Raw genomic sequence first — 26,288 nt, forward strand, 5'->3', positions numbered from 1 at the left:
TTCTTTCTTTCTTTCTTTCTTTCTTTCTTTCTTTCTTTCTTTCTTTCCTTCTTTCTTTCTTTCTTTCTTTCTCCTTCCTTCCTTCCTTCCTCCCCTCCCTTCCTCCCTCACTTCCTTCCTTCCTTTCTCTCAGTGTCCTTACTCTTCTGATCTATTCTGATCTTTTCTCAGAACACCTTTAGGGACCTGCAATAACCCAGAAAGGTAATGGGATCAGAGGTTTGTCTTTGCAACTTCACAGACAGTATCCTCTCCTGAGCCTCTCTGTCTTTACTCTCTCTCAATCCCAACTCAGAAATGCAGGTAGATGGATATGTGGGGTCTCTTTGCCTTTTCTTGTGCTGACATCAGTAGAAATGCAAAATGCATGACTGACACTCTGCTTGTTTTTAATTTTTAAAAGATTGGTACTGCCTGTAGGTTTTAATATACTTCATCTCTGCCGTTTTATTGTCTACTTTTCTATTTTAAAAGCTTAATACTGAGCTGTAACAATTTCCAATTAAGTTTTAAGAAAAACACGAAAAGGTTGAAAGTGTCTACCTGACAACCATTTTGTTTCTTGAGACAGAAGGGTGATTTTAGGAATATGAAAAAATAGTTTGAAATAACCTGTGCTTTTCCATTTCTGTGTACACTCCCCCTTCTACACACTCTTTTTCTCTTTCTCCTTCCATTCCCTTTCTTTTGTCCCCTCAGCTTTCAAGCCCATCTCCCATTTCTTGCATGGTTGTCTGACGTAGGCTACCTGCCTTCTCGTTCATTATTAATCATCAGCTATGAATGCATCTAGAATAACTCCCTATGCACAGCTATTAGATTCTCTTGGTGGAGCTCGGTACCCACAGTGGTCAGAGGCAGGGGAGGGTAAACCACTCTTCCAAGCGTTTCCACAGCTCCTAGTGGGTTTAAGATGCAGACCAACTTCTGCTACAGGAGCAGACACTTATTAATAAGTAGGAACAAAATCTTACAGCATGTTCTGGAAGCTTGATGAAGTTCCAGCTCTTGGTTCTTTTAGGTACCCCAAAATATCTTGCAAATAGGTTTTCTTAAAGCAAATATGGCAATATTTCAGTGGCAGCATCCAGATCATCATCTGTCAGAATTAGGTGACTAAGGTTTGTTAGGGATCAATGATAGCACCCACTTCATATGGTTTTGTGATGATTAAATGAGCTCTCAGAGTTGTGCCAGTTATGAATGTATTAGTTCTTATTATTATTAATATTATGACACCATTCCTTATAGTAAAGGGTGAAAGGCCTTATAGATTCATATACTCTATTCAAATAGAAGCAAAGCATGTTTACAAAAAGTTTGGCCAGTCCACATATCTTGAATGTTAATGATTTCACCAAAAAGAACCCACCCCTAACCTCCATTAACCAACTGACAGGCCATTTATGTCACCGATGATAATCGGTTTCCAACATACATTATAATTAATGAACAAAGCCACATCATGATTGGAGATGATGGTAACTCAAGACTTCCAAAAGTTACCTCTGACTTCTGTAATTCTGGCTGAGCTGTTGGAGCATACATTCCTGATGAAAGCAACTAACCTCCTGAGACACAGAACCGCACTAATACACATTCATATCGCATTGTCCATGCTGCAGTCTTTAAGAGTAAATTACAAGCAGCCGAGCACCATGTCTGCTCCAGCCAGTTTTTTACTCACCTGAGAACAATTTGTCAGTGCTGCCTCAGTTTCCTTTATTTTATTTTATTGTTAATAAATTTATTTATTTTTGGCTGCATTGGGTCTTCGTTGCTACGCCTGGGCCTTTCTCAAGTTGCAGCTAGTGGGTGCTACTCTTTGTTGCGGTGCGGGGTCTCATTGCGATGGCTTCTCTTGTTGCGGAGCACAGGCTCTCGGTGCACGGGCTTCAGGAGTTGTGGCTCACGGGCTCTAGAGCGCAGGCTCAGTAGTTGTGGCGCACGGGCTTTGTTGCTCCGCGGCATGTGGGATCTAGCGGGACTAGGGATCGAACCCGTGTCCCCTGAATTGGCAGGCGGATTCTTAACCACTGTGCCACCAGGGAAGTCCCCTCAGTTTCCTTAGATAATACACTTCCAGCCAAAGAACTGACCAGCTGAAGAGACATGAAGAGTAAGTGCAAGCTTTATTTGCTTCATACAGATTAGGCATGAGTCTGCTCACAGGACTTTTCTCCACTCTCTAGACAGAGAATTTGCTCCTTGTTCCACCATAACAGCCATTTATAACAAATATTGCAGCATCAGTATCACAGAATCCACCCAAGAAACTCCTAGGTACTGCAAAGGTGCCTTAGACATCTGCCTGAAAACACGACAGCTAGGGCTTCCCTAGCTGTCTAATGAATTAAAATCTACTAATGAATTAAAATCCACATGCTAGAAAATAACAAAATGAGGAGGAAGTGGCCTGGGGATAAGGACGGGAACAGACCACAGTGGCAAGTGCAGGATTTGCGTTCTGTTGGTCTTTGAGCAGTTGTGGGAGGGAGACAAGGCGTCTTTAAGTAGATAAAAGCACCTTCTCTAGCATGCCTAAGCTGTCTCAATTAGGGAACTACTGAAGTATTAAATTTTTAGTAGAATAACCTAAACTTTTGCCAAGGATGTGAGGTGTTGGATTGCTACAAATTTGGTTTGGTGGCCCTTGGACACTGGTAACATAGTGACCATCAGAGTCCCAGGTTGACTCTCTGAATGAACTAGGAAGCAATATGTAAGTCTAAATGACCACTTTGGTGAGTGGCTGGTTTGTATCAAATCCTTCTAGAACTACTTTTTCAGGACATGACTTTGTATTTGTTGATATAAAGGATTATATAGACAGGAGCCTGTGAGAAGTAGTACCTAGTCAGAGTTGTTCTCCTTTGTCTTTAAGTAGGAGTAAAAACAAAAAATGTCCAGCCACTAGTCAGGTCATAGTATCATCTTTTAGAAATCAGGGAACTGTTTTAATCACAGTTCCAAATCCCGTGTGCTAGCCTCCAGTGACTGTGGTCCTCCTTGCTAAGCTACTTGCCGTGCTAGACTTTTACTCTTAGTTGTGTGTTGGCTTTGCTGGTCTTTTTCCAGGACACGTGGCTTTCAGTTTAATATTCTTCATTTCGGGGCTTCCCTGGTGGCGCAGTGGTTGAGGGTCCGCCTGCCGATGCAGGGGATGCAGGTTCGCACCCCGGTCCGGGAAGATCCCACATGCCGCGGAGCGGCTGGGCCCCTGAGCCATGGCCGCTGAGCCTGCGCATCCGGAGCCTGTGCTCCGCAACGGGAGAGGCCATAACAGTGAGAGCCCCGCGTACCGCAAAAAAAAAAAAAATATATATATATATATATATATATATATATATTTTTTTTTCCCTTCATTTCACCGGTAGAATATAATGTCCCCTCTTCTTTGGGGGCACTAGATTTAAATTTCCTGATGTTATTTTCCTTATGAAACATGGTAAGAGAAAGGCAGAACTCCACCCTTATAAGACATCATCATAGCTGGGCTTCTATAGAGATCTTGGGGGTTCTTAAAGATTCCTAAAATGTTTGACCAAAACACAAGCAGTCTCATTCATCCTGTTTCTGTCTTCTGCTGTCCTCTTTCTCACCTGTCTCATTTTTTCCTTTTTTTCCTCTTTCTGTCTTTTCCTCAGCTGCCAAATTCACTCATTCTTTTTCTTGTGTATTTTGATTCCCTGCACTTCTACTGCCTTATGTGAGATATGATACTGTAGTGGGAACGAGGGCTCTTTGTTATGAGTAATCTGTGTAATTAACAGATCATCAAAACTGATGCTTGAGTAGATGGTGTCAAGCCATATTTAGGAGATTGGGTTTGAACACCTGGCAGAACAAGTTTGGTCCAATAAAAAGAGCGGAACTCTTTCCCTTTTAAGAGCTCTCAAGACACTGGTTACATCTAAACCATAGGGGTAGGGGAAGGGTGCCGTTTGCCGTTGTAATTCAGACGGAGGGATCACCTGGCAGAGGAGGGAGCGTTGCTTTTTTAGGTGTTCCCCGCATCGCTGTACACGTGTCCCTTTGATGTGTGGAGAATGCTTGAGAGAGGCAAAGCAGGGCGATTTCTGTGGGAAGCTAGACCAGCCTCCCTCGTTACATAGGCTCGTCCTCTGCATTGCATCCGAGCTTCAGTGATTTGCTGTTTGGAGACTGCAGATTTGCATAGAGCCCCTCGCTTCGCCAGCGTGTGTGGTTCTTCTTTTCTTTTCTTTTCTTTTTTTCTTTTTCCTTTTCTTCCCCCCCCTTCCCTCCTTTGTGTGCTTCTGCTTTTCCCCAGCTCTTTTTCCCCCGTTCGATCCCCGCTTCCTTCATAAGGGTGGCACTCTTCCCTCTGAACCCCTCGCCGGGCGTAAGTGTCAGGAGGCGGCAGACGCGGAGATTGCCTCGGGAGCAGGCGATGCGCGCCGCTGCTCCGCGCGCTGCCCGGGGGAGGCTGGCGCAAGCGGGCGAGCCGGCCCGGGCTGAATGGAGGGACGGGGCGCCTCGAGTCCATGGGGTCTGCTTCTCCGTTGAAAGGAGGTTGGGCCGGCGAAGTGGCCTCCCCAGTCCCCCCACACAATGCTAAATGGATTTACCTAGTGGATTCGCGGTGGATGGCTGTCATGTAGAAGTGAGGACCCTCCGGGAGGAGCTTTAAACCATTTCCCCGCTCCCCACCCCCCGGCACGCACTCTCGCCCGAAACTCTTTGGGAGTATCTCTCGAGAACCTGGAGCCCCGGAAATCTGGGAGCAGCCGCCCGCTCCGTGCTTGCTCTTCCCCGGGGCTGCCTTTTCGGACAAGCCCCCATCAGCTGCATTCACCTCGGCTATGTTTCGGATTCTTTGGGGTGCGAGGCACGGCGGACTCCAGGACCCCGAGAAGACTGTCCGAACGAGGGAGAGGATGGGTGCCCTGACGCGGTGAGGCGGCCAGCCCGCAGCCCACCCTGAGCCGCCCGCTGTTCCCCGGCGCCCTCTCCCCTCACCGCGCCCCAAACTTTGCCTCCCGCGGCGGTTGCCCCTCGGCGGGCGCCCAGCCATGTACCAGAGGATGCTCCGGTGCGGCGCCGAGCTGGGCTCGCCCGGGGGCGGCGGCGGCGGCGGCAGTGGTGGCGGCGGCGCAGGGGGGCGCCTCGCCCTGCTCTGGATAGTCCCGCTCACCCTCAGCGGCCTCCTAGGAATGGCATGGGGGGCGTCCAGTTTGGGAGCGCACCACATCCACCATTTCCATGGCAGCAGCAAGCAGCATTCAGTGCCTATTGCAATCTACAGGTCACCGGCATCCTTGCGAGGTGGACACGGTGGGTCTGCGATGCCAAGTTCTCGCGGGTTTTACTCCCTCGCGCCCCTCTTTCGACCCTGCGCTCGCTTCTCGGCCCTTAGGGCTCGGAGAAATGGGAGCGCGAGAAAGGGATGTGCATTTGGGTGTGTTGGGTGGGAGCCACTTATCTCTTTGAAGACAATAGAAAGGGGCTGGAGGAAGGCGTCGTGGGTGTTTGCGGTGAGGGGTGGGAGGGGCGTTCCTTGTCAGGGTGCCGGGAGTGAGACGTGGGCACCTATTAAAAGACCATCCTGGGCCCCGCGGGAAGGGGGCGTTTCTAGCGAGAAGGTCACTCGGCGTGGCCGAATGGGGAGCCGGGCTCAGCCCAGGGACCTGAGCTCCTGAGAGAGGAGGGCTCTGCCGAACCTTTTGTCTGTGCTCTGTGTGCTGCCCCACCTCCTGCCCATTTTCCCTGGTCTGGGAGAGGGAGAGGTTCCAGCCCGCACGTTCCTCCAAGGAGTGCTCAGACTGCAGTGACGGTGAAGTGGCAGGTCCCGGGACTCACGAAACTGGAGGCTAATTCCATTTTCCCCCACCTCTTCCCTTAACTGGAGAAAGTAGGAGGGTGATGGAAGCACCCTCTCTAGTGCCTGCCAACTCCTACCCAGTTTAGAGGGGACCTCTGAACACCATCCCCTTCATCCCACACACTTACTTCTTTTTGGATCATATCTGAAGGCTGCTGGGATAAGGGAAGTCCTGCTTCCTCCTTCCTCAGAGTATAGTGCTTCCCAAGGAGGGCAGGTGGGGCAATGCTGGCTGGTCTAAGCCAGGAGGTCTGCCTGAAGGAGGAGAAGTTAAAGCAGAGAGAAGCTGTTCTCCTCACCGGGAATTCCTTTGTAAAGAGCAGAGTGTGGAGACAAGCCTTGGTTGGCAGGTTTCTTCTCCAGAATGACCAGCAGTGTAAGGCCAGGTTCCTGGCATCTTCAGATAAATGCCTATTTCAGATTCCCTGAATTGCCAATAAATAAAACATCAACTGTTTTTTGTGAGTCTTCCCCCACTCCCAGTTCTTCTTCTTCCCCAGTGTAAAATCTGCTGCTTTAAAAAGCAGGGTGAAAGTTATGGACACTCTGTTTTTTACATCTCTTTCCCCCTCTTTTGCTTGTAGGGCCCCTTTCCCTTTCAGACTTGGTTCCTCTCTGGATCCTTTGCCCGTCTCCCTGGGTAATTCCTCTCCCCCAGCAGCTGCTAGTTTTACTGGGATGGCCCCCTTCCCCAGGGAGTGGCTTCCTACCTGGGGACAGTTCTGGTTAAATGTGAGAGGTTAGAACCTGACCCAACTGAAGAGAACAGATCCCCTGGGCACCTCCTTTGGGAGTGGCCCAGGCACACCTCACAGTGGGCCCAGGAATCCCTTCCTTTCCTTCTCCCAGTTCCCTCTCAAGGACTGTCTCCAGTTAAGCGTGCCTAGGCTGGAGACATGAGTGAAGCCTCCAAAGGGGGCTTTTATGGAAAAAGTGACAGAAAGGATAGATCCCTCGGAAACAGCAAGGAGTTGCTGTTGCTCTCCCCACTCGCTCACAGTATTCTGGGAGCTTATTGCTCCCTTTCCCGGGTGCAGTTCTCACCCCACTGCCTGGCCTTTTTGCAAAATTATGTGAGTTCTGGGGGAGGGAGGCGAGCCTGGACACATGAGGGGCAGACAGAGCGTGGGTGCAGTGAGCCAGATGGGGGTATGCAAGGGGGTTGGGCGCTTAATTATACCAGTGGGAAGCACTTGGCTAATCTCATATGCATATTAACTTCTCCTTTTCTGTGGCTCTGCCTATCTCCCGAGGGATATGGCTGAAAAGGGAGAGTGTCTGGGGGACGTGGGGAGAGGAGAAGACCAAGGGAACCCTGCCGCAGAGAGGACACCTGTCCTCTCACCTCTGTAGCTTCTACCCCAGTCAGGCCCCCGTCTGCTGGTCTCTACAAACATTTCCTTCCCTCCAGAATATAGTGATTGTCTCCGTACATGAATGAAGAAGCAGGCATATCTGTCGCTGGGAAAGAGAAAGGATAGATGGATAGTGGAGGAAAGGGTATGTGAGCAGCGGTTGTGATTATTCTTTTGGGTCAGAAAACTTTCTCTTTCCTTTGAAGGTTCCATAGTATGGTCGTGTTTGTTACTTTTTGAAACTCTCCCCACCCTGCTCACACACACTTTTGGAGGAAGCTTTCTGATTCTTTCTCCCCGCTTTTTTTTTTTTTTAATCAGAGTAACAAACTTACCTGTCAGTAGCCAACCTCCGCCGAATAAAAGCCAGTGTGAATTTTTCACACTTCATCTCTTGCCTCCCTTGAAAATAGGGAAAAAACTCTGGCTAGAGAACAACCCAAGAACATTAAAGATGAAATAAGCCTCTGAGGGTGGGGGATGGAGAGATGGGAGTGAGGTGGGGATGCAGAGGGGCTGAGAGCGGGGCAAGCAGGGTGATGGCTTAAAAGAAACCTAATAAGAAAGGTGATGGTGAATTTGTTGGGTCAATAAACTCCTTGAATATTCAGCTAATTAGACAAAGGGTCCACAAGGAAATAATCTTTGAGCCTAATAGATGAGGGTGAAGGGAAAACACAAAGGTGAATAATGACAACATGATAAATTCCTGGCTGAAAATCAAGGCAGGTGTAAATGAGGTTTGGTTAAAAATGGGAGACTATGGCAAATATACATATGTAGATGAACACACGAGCTACCCTGTTTGCTTATAGTAGGATTTCTTGGAGTCATAAGACATTTTTCTCATAATAGGGAAAGAATATATGTGCTTGAATGTGTAAAAGAAAAATCATGTGTGGTGTATTTTATGGAACAAAATTTAGCTTATCCTCTGTGTTTTGAAAACTGCTGGGTTGACTATCCAGGTCCATTCTTCTTCATTTTCTCATCATGCCATGCTTCATTTGCACTATTATGAGGTGTCACTTACAAGGATTGCAGGGTGCTGAAAGCACTCATGGCTACCCTGAGCATCTTTGTGCAAGCTGACCCAGTTGCAGAGATTATGATGAGGATTTTTTTTAAATGCATATGAGAAGCAGGTTCTGAGATCACTGCAGGATCCCATTTTATTTTGCATGTACTTAAAAATATAAAGGTTGAAAATACCTCTATAGAAAAATTGAATTTTCCTAGTCAAGTACATGGAGAACTGTGTGACTGTAAATGATAAAAAGCAAGCCTGCTTGTAATTAAGACTGCTACTTAAAGCCAGCAAGAGTTCAGAATGAAGCAGTGTGTTCAGTTGGTATTGCTTTAGAGATGTACCGTATGTGCCAAACACAGAATGATGTCAGTGCAATGCTCAGGTTTCCATCTCTGCTCCTGGCTTTCCTAAGTACCTCTGCATACTTTCAAGAATTAGCTTAGAGCCTCTCAATAATTTCAGGACATAGAGGAAGGAGAAAACCATCATAGGAATGAGCACACCAGTGCCAGCCGTTCTCCTCCCACAAATTTGAGCTCCAGAAATTATACTGCCTTGATTAGCTTTTACTATTAAAGGGCAAAGGGGCTTTCCCAGAAGGAAATGTTAACAGATTTTAAAAGTGTGGTTTATAATTGAGGTAGCCCAATGCCGTTCTATGAGGAGAATAATTGTATCTTAAATTTATAATGTTTCTCTTTCTGAGGCACTTTCACACACATACTAAACTTCTAAAAGGAGTGGGGGCTTTTGGAGGGAATTTGAATACCCTTTTTCTTGTAGGGTGAGGCACACAGCAGAGGCACCAAACAATGGAACCAAATCTCTGGTCGGAGTCAAAGAGGAATTACTGATGGAATCAACTCTGCATGGCCCTTAGCCCAGAGCAGTTCCATGAGCTCAGAGGTTTTGAAACTTGAACTGAGAGGGTCCTCCATGTGCTTTAATGGTTGATCTCTTGGAGTAGAAATCATTACAAGGACCAGGGCCTCACATTTTGCTTGCAGTGTGTATTAACAATAGTGAATCCTGTGAGAGAGGCTGATGGCATCTGCCTGGTGTCCCATGGATCACTTCATTGATTCTGAGGAGGTTTTTGTTTTTCTTTTGTTTTTCTCACAAGCAGGAGGTTGCTGTTTGATAGAGTGATCCCTTTGCTCTTTTGTCTAGCATCCAAGAGAGTTAGCAACACCTTTCAAAATATACTTGACTTTACTGTGTTGAAGAAAAATTTAGCTTTTCTGGTAATTAATTCATATGTGTTACCCAGAACATTTTTGGCTGTGAATATTCTGCTGAAGTAGATATTCCTACCACACACTTCTTCCTTACTTCGGCTTATTGGACAAAAATGTGCATCACTGCAATGATTTTTTTTTTAATTAATTAATTTATTTTTATTTTTGGCTGTGTTGGGTCTTCGTTGCTGTGCACGGGCTTTCTCTAGTTGCGGTGAGCAGGGGCTACTCTTCCTTGCGGTGTGCGGGCTTCTCAGTGTTGTGGCTTCTCTTGTTGTGGAGCATGGGCTCTAGGCATGCGGGCTCAGTAGTTGTGGCTCGCAGTCTGTAGAGCGCAGGCTCAGCAGTTGTGGCGCATGGGCTTAGTTGCTCCGTGGCATGTGACATCTTCCAGGGCCAGGGATCGAACCCGTGTCCCCTGCATTGGCAGGCGGATTCTTAACCACTGTGCCACCAGGGAAGCCCTGCAGTGATATTTTAGACAAGATGGACAGCTAATATTCCTGGAAGAATCTTTGAATTAATTATGGTCCAAGTAATCCAAGACTCTAAGGTGTTGGTTGCCCTCAACTTTAATATATTGAATTCTTAGATTGTGCATTCATTCATTTGGTAAAATATATGATATTATAATATGTGCATGTTTTTGTGTTTGTGCACCAGGTACCATGAAAGGTCAGGTAATAAGGGGGATAATGGGAGCAGAGGTGAGAGAGGAGGAGCTAATATACCCAAGCACGACCATCAAAAATGTTTGCAATTTAGTTCCCAAAATACAAGCTGTTGTTAGAAAGAGTTAATCTTTTTTTTTAAAATAAATTTATTTATTTATGTATTTATTTTTGGCTGCATTGGGTCTTCGTTGCTGCTTGCGGGCTTTCTCTTGTTGCGGTGAGCAGGGGCTACTCTTTGTTTTGGTGCGTAGGCTTCTTTTGTTGCAGGGCACAGGCACTAGGTGCGCGGGCTTCAGTAGTTGTGGCGCACAGGCTTAGTTGCTCCGTGGCCCAGAGCTTGAACCCGTGCCCCCTTCATTGGCAGGCGGATTCTTAACCACTGCGCCACCAGGGAAGTCTCAGAAAGAGTTAATCTTTAAACAAACAAACAGACAAAACCTGCCCTTTGAAAAAAAGTAGCCTCTGAGCATAAATACAAAAACCATAAAGTTTATATATGTGTAGGAGTCATCTGGGACTCAACAGGAAATGATCTGATAAAAACATCAACATAGTGAGTTTCAGCTACATCACTTTGTATTATCCTTTAATATTAATGTTCTAGAAAGAGCTCCCTGCACAATTGCTTTCCACCAAGTTGCTGCATATATTTCCTCTAACAAAACATGGAGGACTTCCCTGGTGATGCAGTAGCACCCATGGTACCTGGTGCACAATAAACATGGGAATGCTAACATATCTTCAAAATCCTGATTTCAATTCTTTTGGATAAATACATAGAAATGGGGTTGCTGGATCAAATGGCAGTTCTATTTTTAATTTTTTGAGGAACTTCCATACTGTTTTCCATAGTGGCTGCACCATTTGGCATTCCTACTCATAGTGTATAAGGGTTCCAGTTTCACTTCTTTGCCAAAACTTGTCTTTTGATAATAGCCATACTAATAGGTGTGAGGTGATATCTCATCGTGATTTTGATTGAATATGTAAATAAAGTGTGGAATATACATACAAGGGAATATTATTCAACCTTAAAAAAGAAGGATATTCTGTAGTATGTGATATACATGGATGAACTCTGAGGACATCATGCTGAGTGAAATGAGCCAGTCACAGAAAGACAGATACTGCATGATTCCACTTATATGAGGTACCTAGAGTCATCAAATTCATAGAATTAGAGGGTGGAATGGTGGTTGCCAGGGACTGGAGAAAAGAAGAAATGGGGAGTTGCTAATCAACAGGCATAAAGTGTCAATGATACCAGATGAGTAAGTTCTACAGACCTGCTGTACAACATTGTGACTAAAATCAACAATACTGTATTGTACACTTAAAATTTTGCTAGGAGGGTAGATCTCATGTTAGGTGTTCTGACCATGATAAAATACAATTTTAAAAAATTAGAAGAGATTTCAGAGAGAAGACACATCTAGTGGGAAAAAAACAGACCTTGAAATCAGGAGACCTGAGTTCTAGTTCTGATTCAACCAGCAATTAACTGTGTGACGTCTGGAATTCAGTTACAGCTTTGAACATCAGTTCTCTCCTAGCTCTAAGGTGTGAGGAGCACAGTCCTCTCATTTTAGAGATTTGAAAGCAGAACGCTAAGTAATGTGAGTGAACTGGACTCAGAGTCACAGCAAATTAGTAGCAGAGTTGGAAGTAGAGCTCATATCTTCTAACCCATCTTCCTCCTTGTTTAGAATACTCTTCCTGGAAGCCTGTGCTCCAGCAGTGGGGAGGGGCTACACTAGTTTATCCACAGTTTTTTTCTGAACTCTGTGTAACCTAAGGCAGTTCTTTTTAGGTGATTAACTAGGATTAGAACCTTGGTCTTTGAGAAGAGAATATAGCAAAACTAAGTTCCTGTAGAGAAAACCATCTTTGCACAGTCAGGCAGTGCCTCATTTACACTCCATTGTGTGCCTCTTTTTAATAAAAAAACAATTATTTTTTTGAGGTGTTAAGGATCTTAATAGTAATGTTGAGCATGACTTTTTATATTTTTTGTCATTCATATGCTTTTTTTTTTTTTTAATTGGACAAGATCCTTTCCAACTTTGAGTTCTAAGATTCCTTTGGCAATAAGGATCTCTTAAAATCCTTATACTCTTGTCTTTTCCCAGAGCTTTATTGATTCTAAACATACTGTAATTGGAGATATTTTTGCAAAGATTTTATATAGGTCCCTTAAGCCATCCATTTGTCCTCATCGTTAGGTAGAGGTGGCTTTCTTAGGTGCACAGGAACCATGGGGGTCAGGGTCAGGGTACTTGCCTGGTATTTGCTTTTCAGCTGAGGTCCTAAGGAATGTCTCTTTGAAAAGCACCTGCTTCCTGTAACTTGTTCTTTTTGCCTAGTCCTTTTTGGGCTGTGTAGGGTGAAGAGTATTTCTCCACACAGAAATTGGTAATACCTTTTAAAATATTCCATTCTCTCACAAAATGCAAGAGTGTTTTCAGTGTTGATCATATAACAATGAATTCCCTCAAGCTTTTGACAGAACTTAGCAAAAACAGCTATATTTTGAGAATATATTTCCACAGAGCCCTCGTGTAGAGTGTCTCACTTAATCATCATCATAACTCTGGCCGGGCTTATGATCACCATTTTGCTGACAAGGAAACAGATTTAGAGAGGCGATGATTCTGCCAGGGTCACTTAATTAATAAGTAGCTGCAGTACTTTTGCTTTCTCACTCCAATATGTTAAGAGGCAGGCTTTTGAAGGGAATACTCCATTCGAATTTAGAAAACCTAAGTTCTCTCCCACTGTCATCACTTTCCAATTCACTACTCCAAAAAAAACAACAAAAAAATTGTTTGTTCATTAAGAATAAGATTAGCCAAAAAAAGGTAGCTAACCCATATATTTATTAAGAATTTCAGGTGAACATGGATATGAAATTTATGTCTCCATTCTAGTGGAAGAAATTTTAGTTAATATTGCATTATGATATTTAACTGAAAAGTAGCAGTAAGATGGGGATGGATTAAAAAATGAGGGTCATTATCAAATTCAACTTAAAGCGTCAAACTCAGGCAGTGGTAAATAATATAATTAGTCAAAAATAATTATAATAAAATACTTTATGACTAAAAAATGATGATTCCTGGACAGACTTCCTCTTAATCACCAAGTGTACAAGCCGCTAAGAAGAACCTGCTGTGTCTATTGTATGAACTTAATATCTGTGGGGTCTGTGAACTGGAACTGAGGTAGAAAGGTGTTTCTCCAGTTTGCAGTCAGAATACTTGGTTATGTACATACTAGGTTTTACATGAAGCTTCTATGGATCTCGTAGACATTTTCATTGTGAAATTCAAAATATTAGACTCTTTTGGCTATAGGATCTCCAGTTTAAACGTATTATGTAATGTGACCCACAGTTTTTAAAAGCAAGGTTATGCTCTTTATTCTATATTCATGTACATATTTGGTGATTTTTTTTTCCCATGTAACTAAATTGATGAAAAAACATGATATATCTATGAAAATGATCAGTGAGAAAGAAAGAGAACTTTTAAGTAAATGGTAAGGGAGTGATTTTAAATGTGCAGTGGAATACAAGGCAGAGACATTTATTGACTTGGACATCACTTCTGCACAGTTGTTTTGATTATCTGAGTTGCCATTGGACTAACATTGGTACATGTAATTATTTATACGGTTCAGCCTGTCTTGGCTATTAGTTACCATCTGGTCATCATGACTACAGGACTCAAAGCTGTTAAAGAAAGAGAAGTGGTATTTTTGATGCTTCTTAAAGCTGAGATGATTTCGGATTCTGAAATCTCTAATTTTACATTAAGATTGAATTATCTAGGGCTTCCCTGGTGGCGCAGTGGTTGAGAGCCCGCCTGCCAATGCAGGGTACACGGGTTCGTGCCCCGGTCTGGGAAGATCCCACATGCCGCGGAGCGGCTGGGCCCGTGAGCCATGGCCGCTGAGCCTGCGCGTCCGGAGCTTGTGCTCTGCAACGGGAGAGGCCACAGCAGTGAGAGGCCCGCGTACCGCCAAAAAAAAAAAAAAAAAGATTGAATTATCTAAAGTGTGGATAGTTCCACAGCATAAAGCACATTGCTATGAGTGACTGTGATGCTGTTCTAAAAAAAATACATTTAGGGCAAATATGGAAGCTCACTGTTGTGGTACTCATATACTATGCAATTAACACTTTGGGCAAAGCAGCGGGACGTTTTAAACAGGTGGTTTTCCTGATGAGCTTCTCTTTCAAATTTTTCAAGATAAATGCTCTAGTTCATATCTATGTCATTTTATATGTAGTTATACTTTTCAATTATCAGTTATATAACACGCTAGTACAGAGAAATAATACTGAAGCATGATTAGTTTAAATACCTCTGGGAATTTTTGCCTGGAAGGTATATTATAGAAATTAAACTTTATTTTGCAGAATATTATTTAGTAGTCTACTTATTTTATATGTCATATTGATTTCTGAAAATCTTGCCGTTTTAGACTATTTGAGCCTATATTCTCCTTGTAAATTGATTATTCTCTACATTACATCTTTCCAAAGTTGAAATAACAAAACAGTTCTCAGCACTCTAAGCTACACTTCCTTGAAGACCTCACTTAACATTTCCAAAATTGCAGTGTGCTGTATCAGTCACTTTTCATGTCTACTGTCAAAGTATTAACATATGCTGGAATAAGATTAATAATAAATGAATATCTGTCAGCAAAGTGGTTAATTGGACATGTTGTTGTATATGCAAATAATGTATTTGGTTTCCCCACTCATTCTTTTCCTTGGGACTTGTCCTAAATGAGATAATAGAGTTGTTGATGCTTCTATTGACAATTTTCCATACAGTTATCAAAAGTAGAACACTGCTGATGAGTTTCTGATAAATATCTTTATACAAAAGCCTTGTGCTTTAGTAGATAAACAAGGTATTGATTATCTGGGTGCCTATTTTTTTTTTTTTTGCGGTACGCGGGCCTCTCACTGTTGTGGCCTCTCCCGTTGCAGAGCCCAGGCTCCGGACGTGCAGGCTCAGCGGCCATGGCTCATGGGCCCAGCCGCTCCGCGGCATGTGGGATCTTCCCGGACCGGGGCACGAACCCGTGTCCCCTGCATCGGCAGGTGGACTCTCAACGATTGCGCCACCAGGGAAACGCTCTGGATGCCTTTTTAATGACTAAAATATATAACAACAGTCTATTTGTACTTGCCAGTAATAAAACGTTTGCCTCAGTAATCTTATTTTTAAACGTAACACTTTTTGTCTTTTTCTTTTTAATACAATAAATAGAAGTTTTAATTATCGTTACCCAAGAAATTAGTTTAACTCTTGGCTTATAGCAAGGAAGTGACTTAAATATTGCAGGGGTATTTCACTATCTCAATTCTCCCCAGTAAAAAGGCTGTGCAGAGAAAGAACTAGGGCTGTGTAAAGTGGTAGCAAATGGCCAATTACATCACTTAGTTATTCAAAAATCACTCAGTGCTTATTATACATCAGGTGCTATTTTAAGCCCTTAACAAAATATCAGCTCATTTAATTCTCACAACTCTGTGAGATAGGTAATATTACTTTCCCTTCTACACTTAAGGAGAGTAGGGCACAGCAAGGTTAAGAGGTGACAAAGTTACAAAACTAAAGTTGTGGGGCCTGGATTTAAACTGGAGCAGGCTCGCTCTGCAGTCCATGCTCTTAACGCCTACAGTGTGCTGCCAACAGACATAATTTATCCTGACTGAGCATTGTGTTTTCTCCTCTAGCTTTTAACACCAGTGGTACATAAGGGACCAACCGTGGATGACTGTCTGAATTTACTTTGTTTAGTTTACAAGCCATTTCGCTGAAGGTTTAGTGCCTCATCCTCATCTTCCAATTTGTTTTTAAGCATCTTGCTTCTTTTTTTTTTTAATATTTATTTATTTGTCTGAGCAGGGTCTTAGTTGGCGCATGCAGGATCTTTGTTGCAGGGTGAGGGACCTTCGTTGCGGCATGCAGGACCTAGTTCCCTGACCAGGGATCAAACCCGGGCCCCCTGCATTGGGAGCGCAGTCTTAACCACCGGACCACCGGGGAAGTCCCGGCAGGGGCATGTATTCTATTTTATTTATTTATTTTTGGCTGCATTGGGTCTTCGTTGCTGTGCGCAGGCTTTCTCTAATTGCGGTGAGCGGGAGCTACTCTTTGTTGCGGTGCGTGGGCTTCTCATTGCTGCAGAGCACAAAGCGGGCTTCAGTAGTTGTGGCTCACGGGTCCCAGAGTGCAGGCTCTGTAGTTGTGGGCCATGGGCTTAGTTGCTCCGCGGCATGTGGGATCTTCCTGGACCAGGGCTCGAACCCGTGTCCCCTGCATTGGCAGGCGGATTCTTAACCACTGTGCCACCAGGGAAGTCCCTAAGCATCCTGCTTCTTAACTACACAGGGCATCAAGCGGCCTCTCTGTGCCTCCCTTCCTTGTTAGTTTATTTGGTTTGACGGATTTATTAATCTCGATATCCACCACCACATCGAGAGTAAAGGAATGATTGATTTAAGATCCTTATTAATGTTTATTAACTTTTTTCACTCTAGTTGGCAAATACATTCCCCACCAAACTGATAGATCTGCTGTGATAATAGACTAATTTTCAAGTGCAGCCTGATTTACAATTAAAAGGAAACAATTGTAGTGTATCTGATATGTGATTATATTCTCGTGAGATGAAAGGAGTCCCTCTGTAAACAGTTAAATAAAATTGTATAGTTCCGGAGGCAAGGTATAGAGAAAAGACTTACAGTAAACTACTTTAAGTATTTATCCTCATTTTAATTATGGTTTCTCAATATGAAACCTTTAAAATTTAAAAAGTCAAACTGTGTTGGTTGCGTGGTATTATATGAGTACATAAAGAATTTAAGCATTTTTTCCACTCATTTCTATTCAGACTGTAAGGTAAAGCATCATTCAAAAAGGATGGTAAATGCTTTGGAGTTGGAATCTCTTAGCTACATTTTTCTTAAACATTCTTTTGTTTCTCCAATTTAATATCAGAATTTTCATTCCAGTTTATTTACTGGCATTACATTCATTCCACTTATACTAACACCACAGGGATTCTAGGAATTCCCGAGTGAGGTAAAGGATTACTCTTTTAGATGCCTTTGTATACACCAACTAACTGACTTTGGGCAAGTTTCTAAACTTCTCTGATCCTCAGTTTCTTCAAGAGTAAAATAGGACCTGTGACATCTACTCTGTAGGGTTATTGAAAGGTCCAGATACTTTATGTAATCATCTGGCACAGGACCTGATAAATGGCTGCTACTCCTCAAGTAATGGATTAACCTCCCTCCAACAGTGGGTCCTCTCTGCTCTGGACTCAATTAAGGAAAAAATCTAGGAAGGACTGAGGTTGGTTATGAAAGCAACTATCCTCAGAATCTTTAAAACAGATTGTCCTCTTATCTTGCTAGATTGATTTGGTGGATTCTTTAAGTGAAGGCACGGGGTTGAAGTTGAGATCCTTTCCTGGTCTTTGGGTAATCCAACAAAGGATGACACAGATATTAACAAGAGGATATAATGCAGAAAACCAATAATTTTTATACCCTTTGTCCACGTGGGAGTTAAACCAGGAAACCTGCATCAGGGCTTTGCTGCCAAGGCTATTGATGCAGCTTAGTGTTGGACTTTGTTCCGTACTGTTATCATTTAGAAAATTCTTTTAAAATTTAGATTAGGGCTCATTAAGATAGGGTAGGGAGGAGAGGGCTTTGATGAGGAGGAGAGGCTTAGGAAAAAATGATTCCAGCTTTGTTTTGGCCCAATCAGCCTCTGAAAATGTCAGCAGACACAAAGCCACCTTTACCTGGCTGTACAGCAAAAAGAGGTTTAGGTAAGAGAAACAGTATTTCCTGGCCCAGGATCAGTATGTCAGTTCTTCTACTGTGGCCACTCTGATGCTTATGCTGTAGCCAAATGCTAAGAGTCTAGCATTTAAACAGAACACAAGCATCTCAGAATACTAACTCAAATAAAATTGGTCAACAACTGTGATTTAATCACCTGCTTTTAAAATATAGCTAGCCTATTTCTTAAAATAAATGTTTAACAGGAACTTACTATCCATGCTTGATTTTTCCCCCCTCTTTCTAAAAAGTAGGAAAGCATTCTTAACAAGAGCAAAAAACACCGCCTTCACTCCACTTGTGCTATTTTTTTAAACAATGAAATGACTGCAAATTTAGTTTTTCTTAGTCATTCCAGACAATTGGGTCTGACCACCAAATGAATGGCTCTGTGTGTGTGTGTGTGTGTGTGTGTGTGTGTGTGTGTGTGTGTGTGTGTGTGTGCGCGCGCGCACGTGCGCATGCGTGACCTATCAAACAATATCAATATTATATTTTTTTCCAGCCTTGGGGAAAAACAGTATAGAAGAGACCTGATTCTTAGTTTAGCTGTAAAACACAACGCTGTGCTCACTAGACACCGGTTTGGAGCTGCCAGAGAGGAGCACGTTCTTGAGTAATGGACAGACACACATAGAGACCAAAAGTCCCCCAAGAGCAGGGCAGTGCTCCGTCCTTTGTTTGCCTTTAAGATGCCCTGATATCCTCGCTGTTAAAAGTCTTGCTTCTGCCAAGAGAAAATGATAAAGGAGAGAGAGGTAGGGAGCTTTCTGTTTTTACATAATTTCTTTCATTCAGCCTCTTCATTCACCATATGCAGATATTTAGGTTATTACCAAAATGTGGGTGTTTACACACTCTCTGCTGGCAAGTCACTCTTCCAGTGAGTGCCAGGATTGCAGAGACCAATCACTCAACAAGTGCTTATCGAGTGCCTGCTACTCGATAAGGGTACAGGGTCTGCAAGAAGCGTCAAAGCTATTCTGCTGTCTCAGGGTTGAAAACTCAACCTGCCTGCCTGTGTTCTTACAACACTTCAAGAGTCTTAGAGTAGCCAGCAGGAGAGGTGAGAGCCATCTCTTCTTCATTCCACCACTGCTTTACAAACATACCAGAGGCTCCATCGACCCATCAGATGGACTAGACCAGTACAGATCTTCCTTTATTGCAAATTTCTATAGGAAACGGACCTATTGGTATTTGGGGAGATGTTTGATTGCATTTCCACTTCCACATTTGTAGAGCTCTTAATGTTAAAAAATTGTTTCTCATGTTTTAATCTCACATGATATCCACAATATGCCTGTAAATTAGGCATGGCAGGTTTTGCCCCATTTTGCAGGTGGAGAAACAGAGTGGCTTGATCACTTCAAGTTACCTGACTTAGTCACATGTTTATAAATGGCAGAACTGGGACTTAAATACAGCACACCGGTTCTCAGAGTCCGGTACTGTTTCTGCCACGCAAATAGGTGAGCACAAGTAAGGAGATGAGTAGCCTAAGGATTCTGCAGGGATTCTGGGAAAGAACCACTAAAAGGACCCAGTCTCTGCAGACCTATTGGAATCATACAAAAAGATAAAAGAGACCAAGGCCCTATAAGATAGAATAAAATAAAAGCAGAGGTTGTTTGGTGAGATGGTCGTGATTAGATATTGACTATTAAATACATTTTGTTAGTGTGATGGTTTAATTTTCTTGTTGCTTATTAGGGTTTGTCTTTAGAAAAGAAATGAGGATTCCAGGTTGGAGGACAAACTCATTGGCTTTGATCATTGCTGAAATAACTCAAAACATATCCTGCAAAAACATTCAGGCTTAATACATCTTTTTTAAACTAACGCTGTAATGTTTTTTAGATGAACAGTGACAAGAGGCTGTATATAATTAAAAAACCCAATTACTTGTAGGAAATTATTTAAGGGCACTTGGAAAGTTGAGATATTCTGTCAAGAACTTAATAATTACAGCATTTGATTCTTCACAAGGTTGACAAAGAAACTTACAAAGAGTCTCACTTTGGAAATATATTTTGCTTATAATAGTATGAAAAATGATGCCCAGCTGGCAAGATGGTCAGTATTCCCCCTGAAGCAGAGACCCCTCCAACAAGGTGAAAGAGAATGCTTCCAGGTGTTATCAATTAATTTAGAGATTATGCTGAGATATATTTGAAGTATGTGTTTGTAGTGCACAACAGTAAATACTCACAGATACGGAAATGTTTCTAGAATGATGCGTAGAAGGCCTCCTTTACGCAGAAGCAATGATATGTTCACACTGTTAGTTGGAACTGACTTTATAGCTAGCTACAGTCAGCAGGGCATGATTTTTGAGCTATATAAATAGCCCTAAATATCTAAATGTTTCTCCTATTGCCTGTGATTTCCACCATAAGAGATTCATTCTGCAGTGTCTTGATAACTTTTATTAACATTTGGTGTATGTTGAAAGAGCATGAAATTTAGAGCCATGGTCCACCAGTTGCTGGCTGAGTGATCCCTCTAAAATGGGATAAAAATGACATCCCTATCCTTATTGAACCATATTATGTGAGGAATAAATGACATAATGCTTGTGAAGTGCTATATAAATTATATTTAGGAAGAATAAAAACATTTTAATAATAAATGTAACCCAGTTACTTAGGAAATAGTCATACACAAAGCTGATGTAAGCTGATGGTTCTTAAAATTCAAACTGATCACTGGACTTCCCTTGTGGCCCAGTGGTTAAGAATCCGCCTGCCAATGCAGGGGACACGGGTTCGAGCCCTGGTCTGGGAAGATCCCACATGCCGTGGAGCAACTGAGCCCATGCACCACGACTACTGAGCCTGCGCTCTAGAGCCTGCAAGCCACAACTACTGAGCCCACGGGCCACAACTACTGAAGCCCGCATGCCTAGAGCCTGTGCTCTGCAACAAGAGAAGCCACTGCGATGAGAAACCTGCACACCACAACGAAGAGTAGCCCCAGCTCGCCATAACTAGAGAAAGCCTGCACGCAGCAGCGAAGACCCAACGCAGCCCCCCCCCCAAAAAAAAGTAACGATGAAGTAAAGACTGTATGGAATAAGTTTAAAAATATTTTTAAAAATAAAAGATTTAAACTGATCAGAATCACCTAGGGAGCTTATTGAAACTACAGATGCCTGGGTTGTACTCCTAGAGATTCTGTTCTGTAAATTTGGGGTAAGACTCAAGATTTGCATTTCTAAATACTAGCTTTAAGAGACTGTAATGTAAATGGTTCTTGGCCAACTCTTTGGGGAATAAAACTTTGTACCATTATCAAGCAATATCTTCAATTGCTGGCTTTTACCTACCTCTTTCTAAGCCCCCAACACATATTGTCTGATGAACAAGTAGAAAATGATGGCTTTACATCCAGAGGATGCAGGAAATCACTAGAATGCAGGGAGAAAGATGTGGAAAGGTATCTCAAACCTGGCATCGTCATGTTAGTGATCAATTGCTCTGATAAAATAATAGCAACGACACCAAGTTGTTAAGTCTATTGTCTTTCTTCTAGGAAAGACTGTTACACATATAAATATTCATATAGAAAGAAGACTGCAAGCAGACTCCCATTAAAGGCTCACAGCTATTGTTTCAGTGGAATGGGGTGTACCTACATTCAGCCATCTCTGTTTTTGCAGTGGAGTTATACTTTTGAGGGTTATCTGCATGTCTATATAAGTAGAGACATGCACACACACACACAATTTAAAAATCTGTCTGCAACCTCCTTTTGTCCTTCCATTTACACATTCTTTCATCCTCTATTCCCAGTATCCTTAGAAAGGATTTAGTCTATAATGCAAACTAAGGTGTCATTTCTTTTTTTTTCCCCTCTAGTAAAAAGAAGTCTTTTAATGGTTAACAGTTTTTTTCCTTTGACCAAGAAAGCTTTGATGCAGGTGTTATTTCAGCACACATTTCATCATATCCTATGATAATGTTTTAGATTTTGTAATGTCTTTTCCAAGTTTCATGTCCTTTAAGGGTTGTGATGTTTTAATGTTAAATCTTTTATGAACTTCCTCTTTCTTGGTCTTCTTTCTAAATCATCTATATCTTTCTGAAAAATGACATTATTATTGGGTTATAATTCTTCATTCTTTTTGACTTCATGTGGATGACAAGTATATTTCTAGAACCAGACACTTGGAGTAGGAAGAGGGATTTTAGGATTAACTAATTCCTATCCCTGATTTTACAAATGTAGACTCTGAGATTAAATACTCAGCTGTACATTTCTTCCCCTGTTCTGTACTACTTTTCTCTCAGCTTTATTCACGAGTTACCCAAACTCAGAGTAATCTAACCATATCCAAGCCATTCTTTGTGAAGAATTTTAAATCAAGCGACTCCCATGGCAGAAGACAAGCTCTGAGAAACTGAACAAGTTTTCCATTTATTGTTTGAGAATACCTTTTATTTTTGAGCCACTTTATTTATTAAAATTTACTTGAACTGAGAGCAACCATAACTTCTATGTGCACCATTAAACTGACAGTTTACAACTCTTTCTCGCTTAATTTATATTACTATGGAGGTTTTTTTAATGGAGAGAAAATACATTGGGGGTTGGGTGAGGTAGGAAAAAGGAGGTATTGGGAGGAAGGACTTTCTACTGTGAATATCCTTGGGGATGCAAGGTTAAAGCAAGAGGACATGGCCTTGTTTTAATATTCCATCGTTGTTAATGAAAGAAGGAAAAGAAGAGGCTACCTGTGACTTTAGATTCTTTCTGTTAAACTCTTAAGACATTTAGAGATAATTCATATTTTAAATAACATTTTATTACTGATTATCAGTATTACTGTACAAGAGTTGGAAAACACAAAGAATAAAATTACAGCATTCATAATCATAATATCTAGAGATAAGCACTATTAAAACGTCATGGTTGGGGGCTTCCCTGGTGGCGCAGTGGTTGAGAGTCCGCCTGCCGATGCAGGGGACACGGGTTCGTGCCCCGGTCCGGGAAGATCCCACATGCCGCAGAGCAGCTGGGCCCGTGAGCCATGGCCGCTCAGCCTGCGCGTCCGGAGCCTGTGCTCCGCAACGGGAGAGGCCACAGCAGTGAGAGGCCCGCATACCGCAAAAAAAAAAAACTTCATGGTTTTTTTTAGTACTTATCTTTATATATTTAAACATTAAAAAAATGAAGGCTACTGCACTTACTGTTTTGCAGCCCCTTTTAAAATATAAAAATATATGGAGAACATCTTTTCTTGAAATGAATTTTCTTCTAAATACAACTTTTTAGTCACTGCATTGTTTTCTAACTGGACCATACTTATTTCACTAATCCTTTTTGTTGTTGGACATTTAGGATTATTTCCATTCAAACTTTTTATAAACACTGGTTTTATAAATGATACTTGAATATAAATATTTGTGTACAAAGTGTGGAAATTCTAAGTTGGAAGGTATAGTTATTTTGGGGGTTTTGGTGTTCATTGCCAAAATGAATTCTACCCCCAATCTCCCATTGTATCCCTTTACATTACCTCCTGTGCTGTCCCCACTTCCTGGCACACTGGCCAGCCCAAGCTATAATTACCACCTTCAGTTTTGGTCATGTTATAGGCAAAAATATTTACTTCATTGTTTTAACTGTTTTATACTTTTCGATTTCTACTGTGTCTGAACATCTTCACATGTGAATTTGCCAATTATACTTCACCAGATTGCCTGTTCATTACGTATTCTAGTCTGTCTAGTGAGGTGTTCCTTTTCTTCACGTTGATTTGTAAGATTTCTTTATAAATGTTGTTAATCCTGTACTGTATTTATTGTACATGTGGCTTACTTTTTCCTCAAGTTAATTACTTGCCTTTTAATTTTGTTTATGGTGCTGTTAATGTATAGGGTTCTATTATTTTCCTGTAGTCAGATCTATTGGCATTTTTCTCTATTGTTAATTCCATTTTTAGTCTCCTTTTAATCCTCTACTCCCTTGGAGATGATTCTGCATGTTGGGACATTTTTTTATATTTCCACAGGCAGGAGATATTGAGCCAGCATCTATTCAGATAACTGTGAAAGAAATGACAAGAGACAAGGTGTGTTAGAAGGTTGACCAAGCAAGCAGTTAGGGGTCAAGAGTGAAGTGTAGGAAGCTATTAACAGCATAGTGAGGTCTTGGAGTTTAAGAGTGCGATGGGGGTACCAGAATTAGTAGAAACAGATTAGAGTGTTTCCAATTCTTAAAAGCACTGCAGCCAAGAGAGAGAACTAAATATTATTAAGTCTTTCATCTCCTCTGTTGCTAGCCATGGTGCTGAACTCTTTATATGTATTTGCTTCACAATGGCCTCTCCTTCAAGATGTTCTCTGTTGTATGAATTTTGTTGACTGATTCATTTTTATAAGCAAGAACCCTAAGAGGAAAATCAGAACACACATGTACTAATTCTGCTTTGTAAGATTAAGAAGCATGCTGAAGTTCTTTTTTTGAATTTTTGTTATAGACTTTTTCCTTTAAAATTTTTTTTAGGAATAACTTAAATACAATAAAATGTATGCATTTTCAGTGCACAACTCGATGGAGGAATTTTTTTTTACCCGTTTATATTCCTCATCCAGGTCAAGAGACAGAACATTTCTATCAGCGTAGGATGTGGTTCTCAGTGGAGAACTTACCCACCCCACCCCACCCCAAGCCACTATTCTGACTCCTGTCATAGAGGATTTTGTTTGTCCTGAACTTTATATAAATGGAATCATAAAGAAGATTCTCTTTTGTGTCTGGTTTCTTTGTGTCAGCACAGTATATCTGAAACTTACCCATGTTGTTATATGTATCACTAGTTGGTTCTCTTTTATTTCTGTAGAGTATTCCATTGTATGGATATACTGCAGTTTGTTTATTGGTTCTCACAGAGATGAACATTATGGTTTGTTTCCAGTTTGGGACTACTTTGACTATGATTGTTCTTATATCAGTGTGGACACAGGCATTTATTTCTGTTTGCGTGTATACTGAAACTGGGAAGGCTGGGACACACGGTAGGCATTTGTTTGTTAGACACTGTACCAGGTTTCCAAGGTAGTCACATGATTTTACCATGCCACTAACAGTATATGGAAGTTCCAGTTGTTTCCACATCCTTATGTATGCTTAGTATTGTTAACCTTTCTAATTTTATACATACTGTTTGGTATGGTCAAAATTTTATTATGGATGTTGTGGCTGGTCCCAACAAAATGAAAAGCAATATAAATGGTTACACGCTGAAAAGTTCCTTAACAAAGAGAAGCCTAAGAATTGTAGGCGATATGCTTTTAAAGCATTTTTAAAGATGGTATCAATTTTATATAATTAGAGAAGGTAACAAACTAAAGAGTTAATGGACACAAAACAACAAGTTAAATAATTCTAAGTAGTATTTGAAGATAAAATTCCATGTGAAAACTTCAGTTTTAGTAATGTCTCAGGTCCTCTCTCATAACCTCCTGGCCTCCTTTAGTTATTCTCTTTCTCTTCCATTTTGTGCCTGAGTCTGCAGCTGCCAGCCTGCAATTTCATTTAATAGTGAAGTGTTATTTTAAGAAGTTAAAATACTTATAAAAAATTGCTTTCTAATTTTACATGTGCTAAGTCTCTTGCTGCCTTTAGATACAGCAAGTACCATATAATAATCTCAATAAACATCTGAGGAGGAAAATTATTTTTAAAGTTGAGGGAAACTCTACCCTTTAAGGTAATTACTGCTAAAATTGTTTCATAGTTTTAGTTTAAATTGCTTGTTAATAATTGCTGGAATTTATTCAATACATCTTTTAGCACAGTATACACAATACATTAATTGATGTGTTAAACATTAAAATTGGACTGTGAACATAAAAAAGTATTTCTAAAATATGAAAAATCTGTCCACCAAATGAAAAAAAATTTACATGTCAGTTTGCGTTGATGAAAACTGATAAACATTATACAAATGTAATGAGAAGAGTGGAATACTCACTGTGCATTTCTTTTTGAAAATACATTCAAACAATAGAACATAGTTAGAAACTTTCTCTGGTAAATATATCTCTTCCACATTTTTTAAAATTTTATTTTGAAATTATTTTATGTATTGAATCTATAGATTAGAAAACTGTAAAGAAGGAAAAGTAATATATTGAAATCATAATCTTTTAACATGTTCACAAGTCATCAGATTAATTTTAAAATAAAGATAAACACATAAAATATTAGTGTAGCAATGGTGTGCATTTTATAATGTTATTTTTTTTTTTTTTTTAAAGAAG

General features: G+C 41.4%; 1 protein-coding gene across 3 annotated transcripts in view; it reads left to right on the plus strand.

Moving 5' to 3' along the window:
* LOC113623723 (neurexin-1-beta) overlaps nucleotides 1-26,288 on the plus strand; it is a 706,008-nt gene that overhangs the window by 264,898 nt on the left and 414,822 nt on the right. Inside the window, exon 1 of one of the 3 annotated variants that reach the window (XM_027113154.1) lies at nucleotides 4,178-5,295. The exons of 1 other annotated variant lie outside the window; for it this stretch is intronic. In XM_027113154.1, the coding sequence (XP_026968955.1) occupies nucleotides 5,034-5,295 (262 nt within the window). In that variant the 5' untranslated portion in view covers nucleotides 4,178-5,033. Of the gene's footprint in view, nucleotides 1-4,177; nucleotides 5,296-26,288 lie in introns of those variants that run through there. One more of the 3 variants, XM_027113155.1, reaches the window with a different exon arrangement.

This window comes from Aethalodelphis obliquidens, unplaced genomic scaffold (genome assembly GCF_003676395.1).
Source record: "Aethalodelphis obliquidens isolate GAN/ISIS:26980383/991018 unplaced genomic scaffold, ASM367639v1 scaffold12, whole genome shotgun sequence".
In the NCBI taxonomy this organism is placed as follows: Eukaryota; Metazoa; Chordata; class Mammalia; order Artiodactyla; family Delphinidae; genus Aethalodelphis; species Aethalodelphis obliquidens.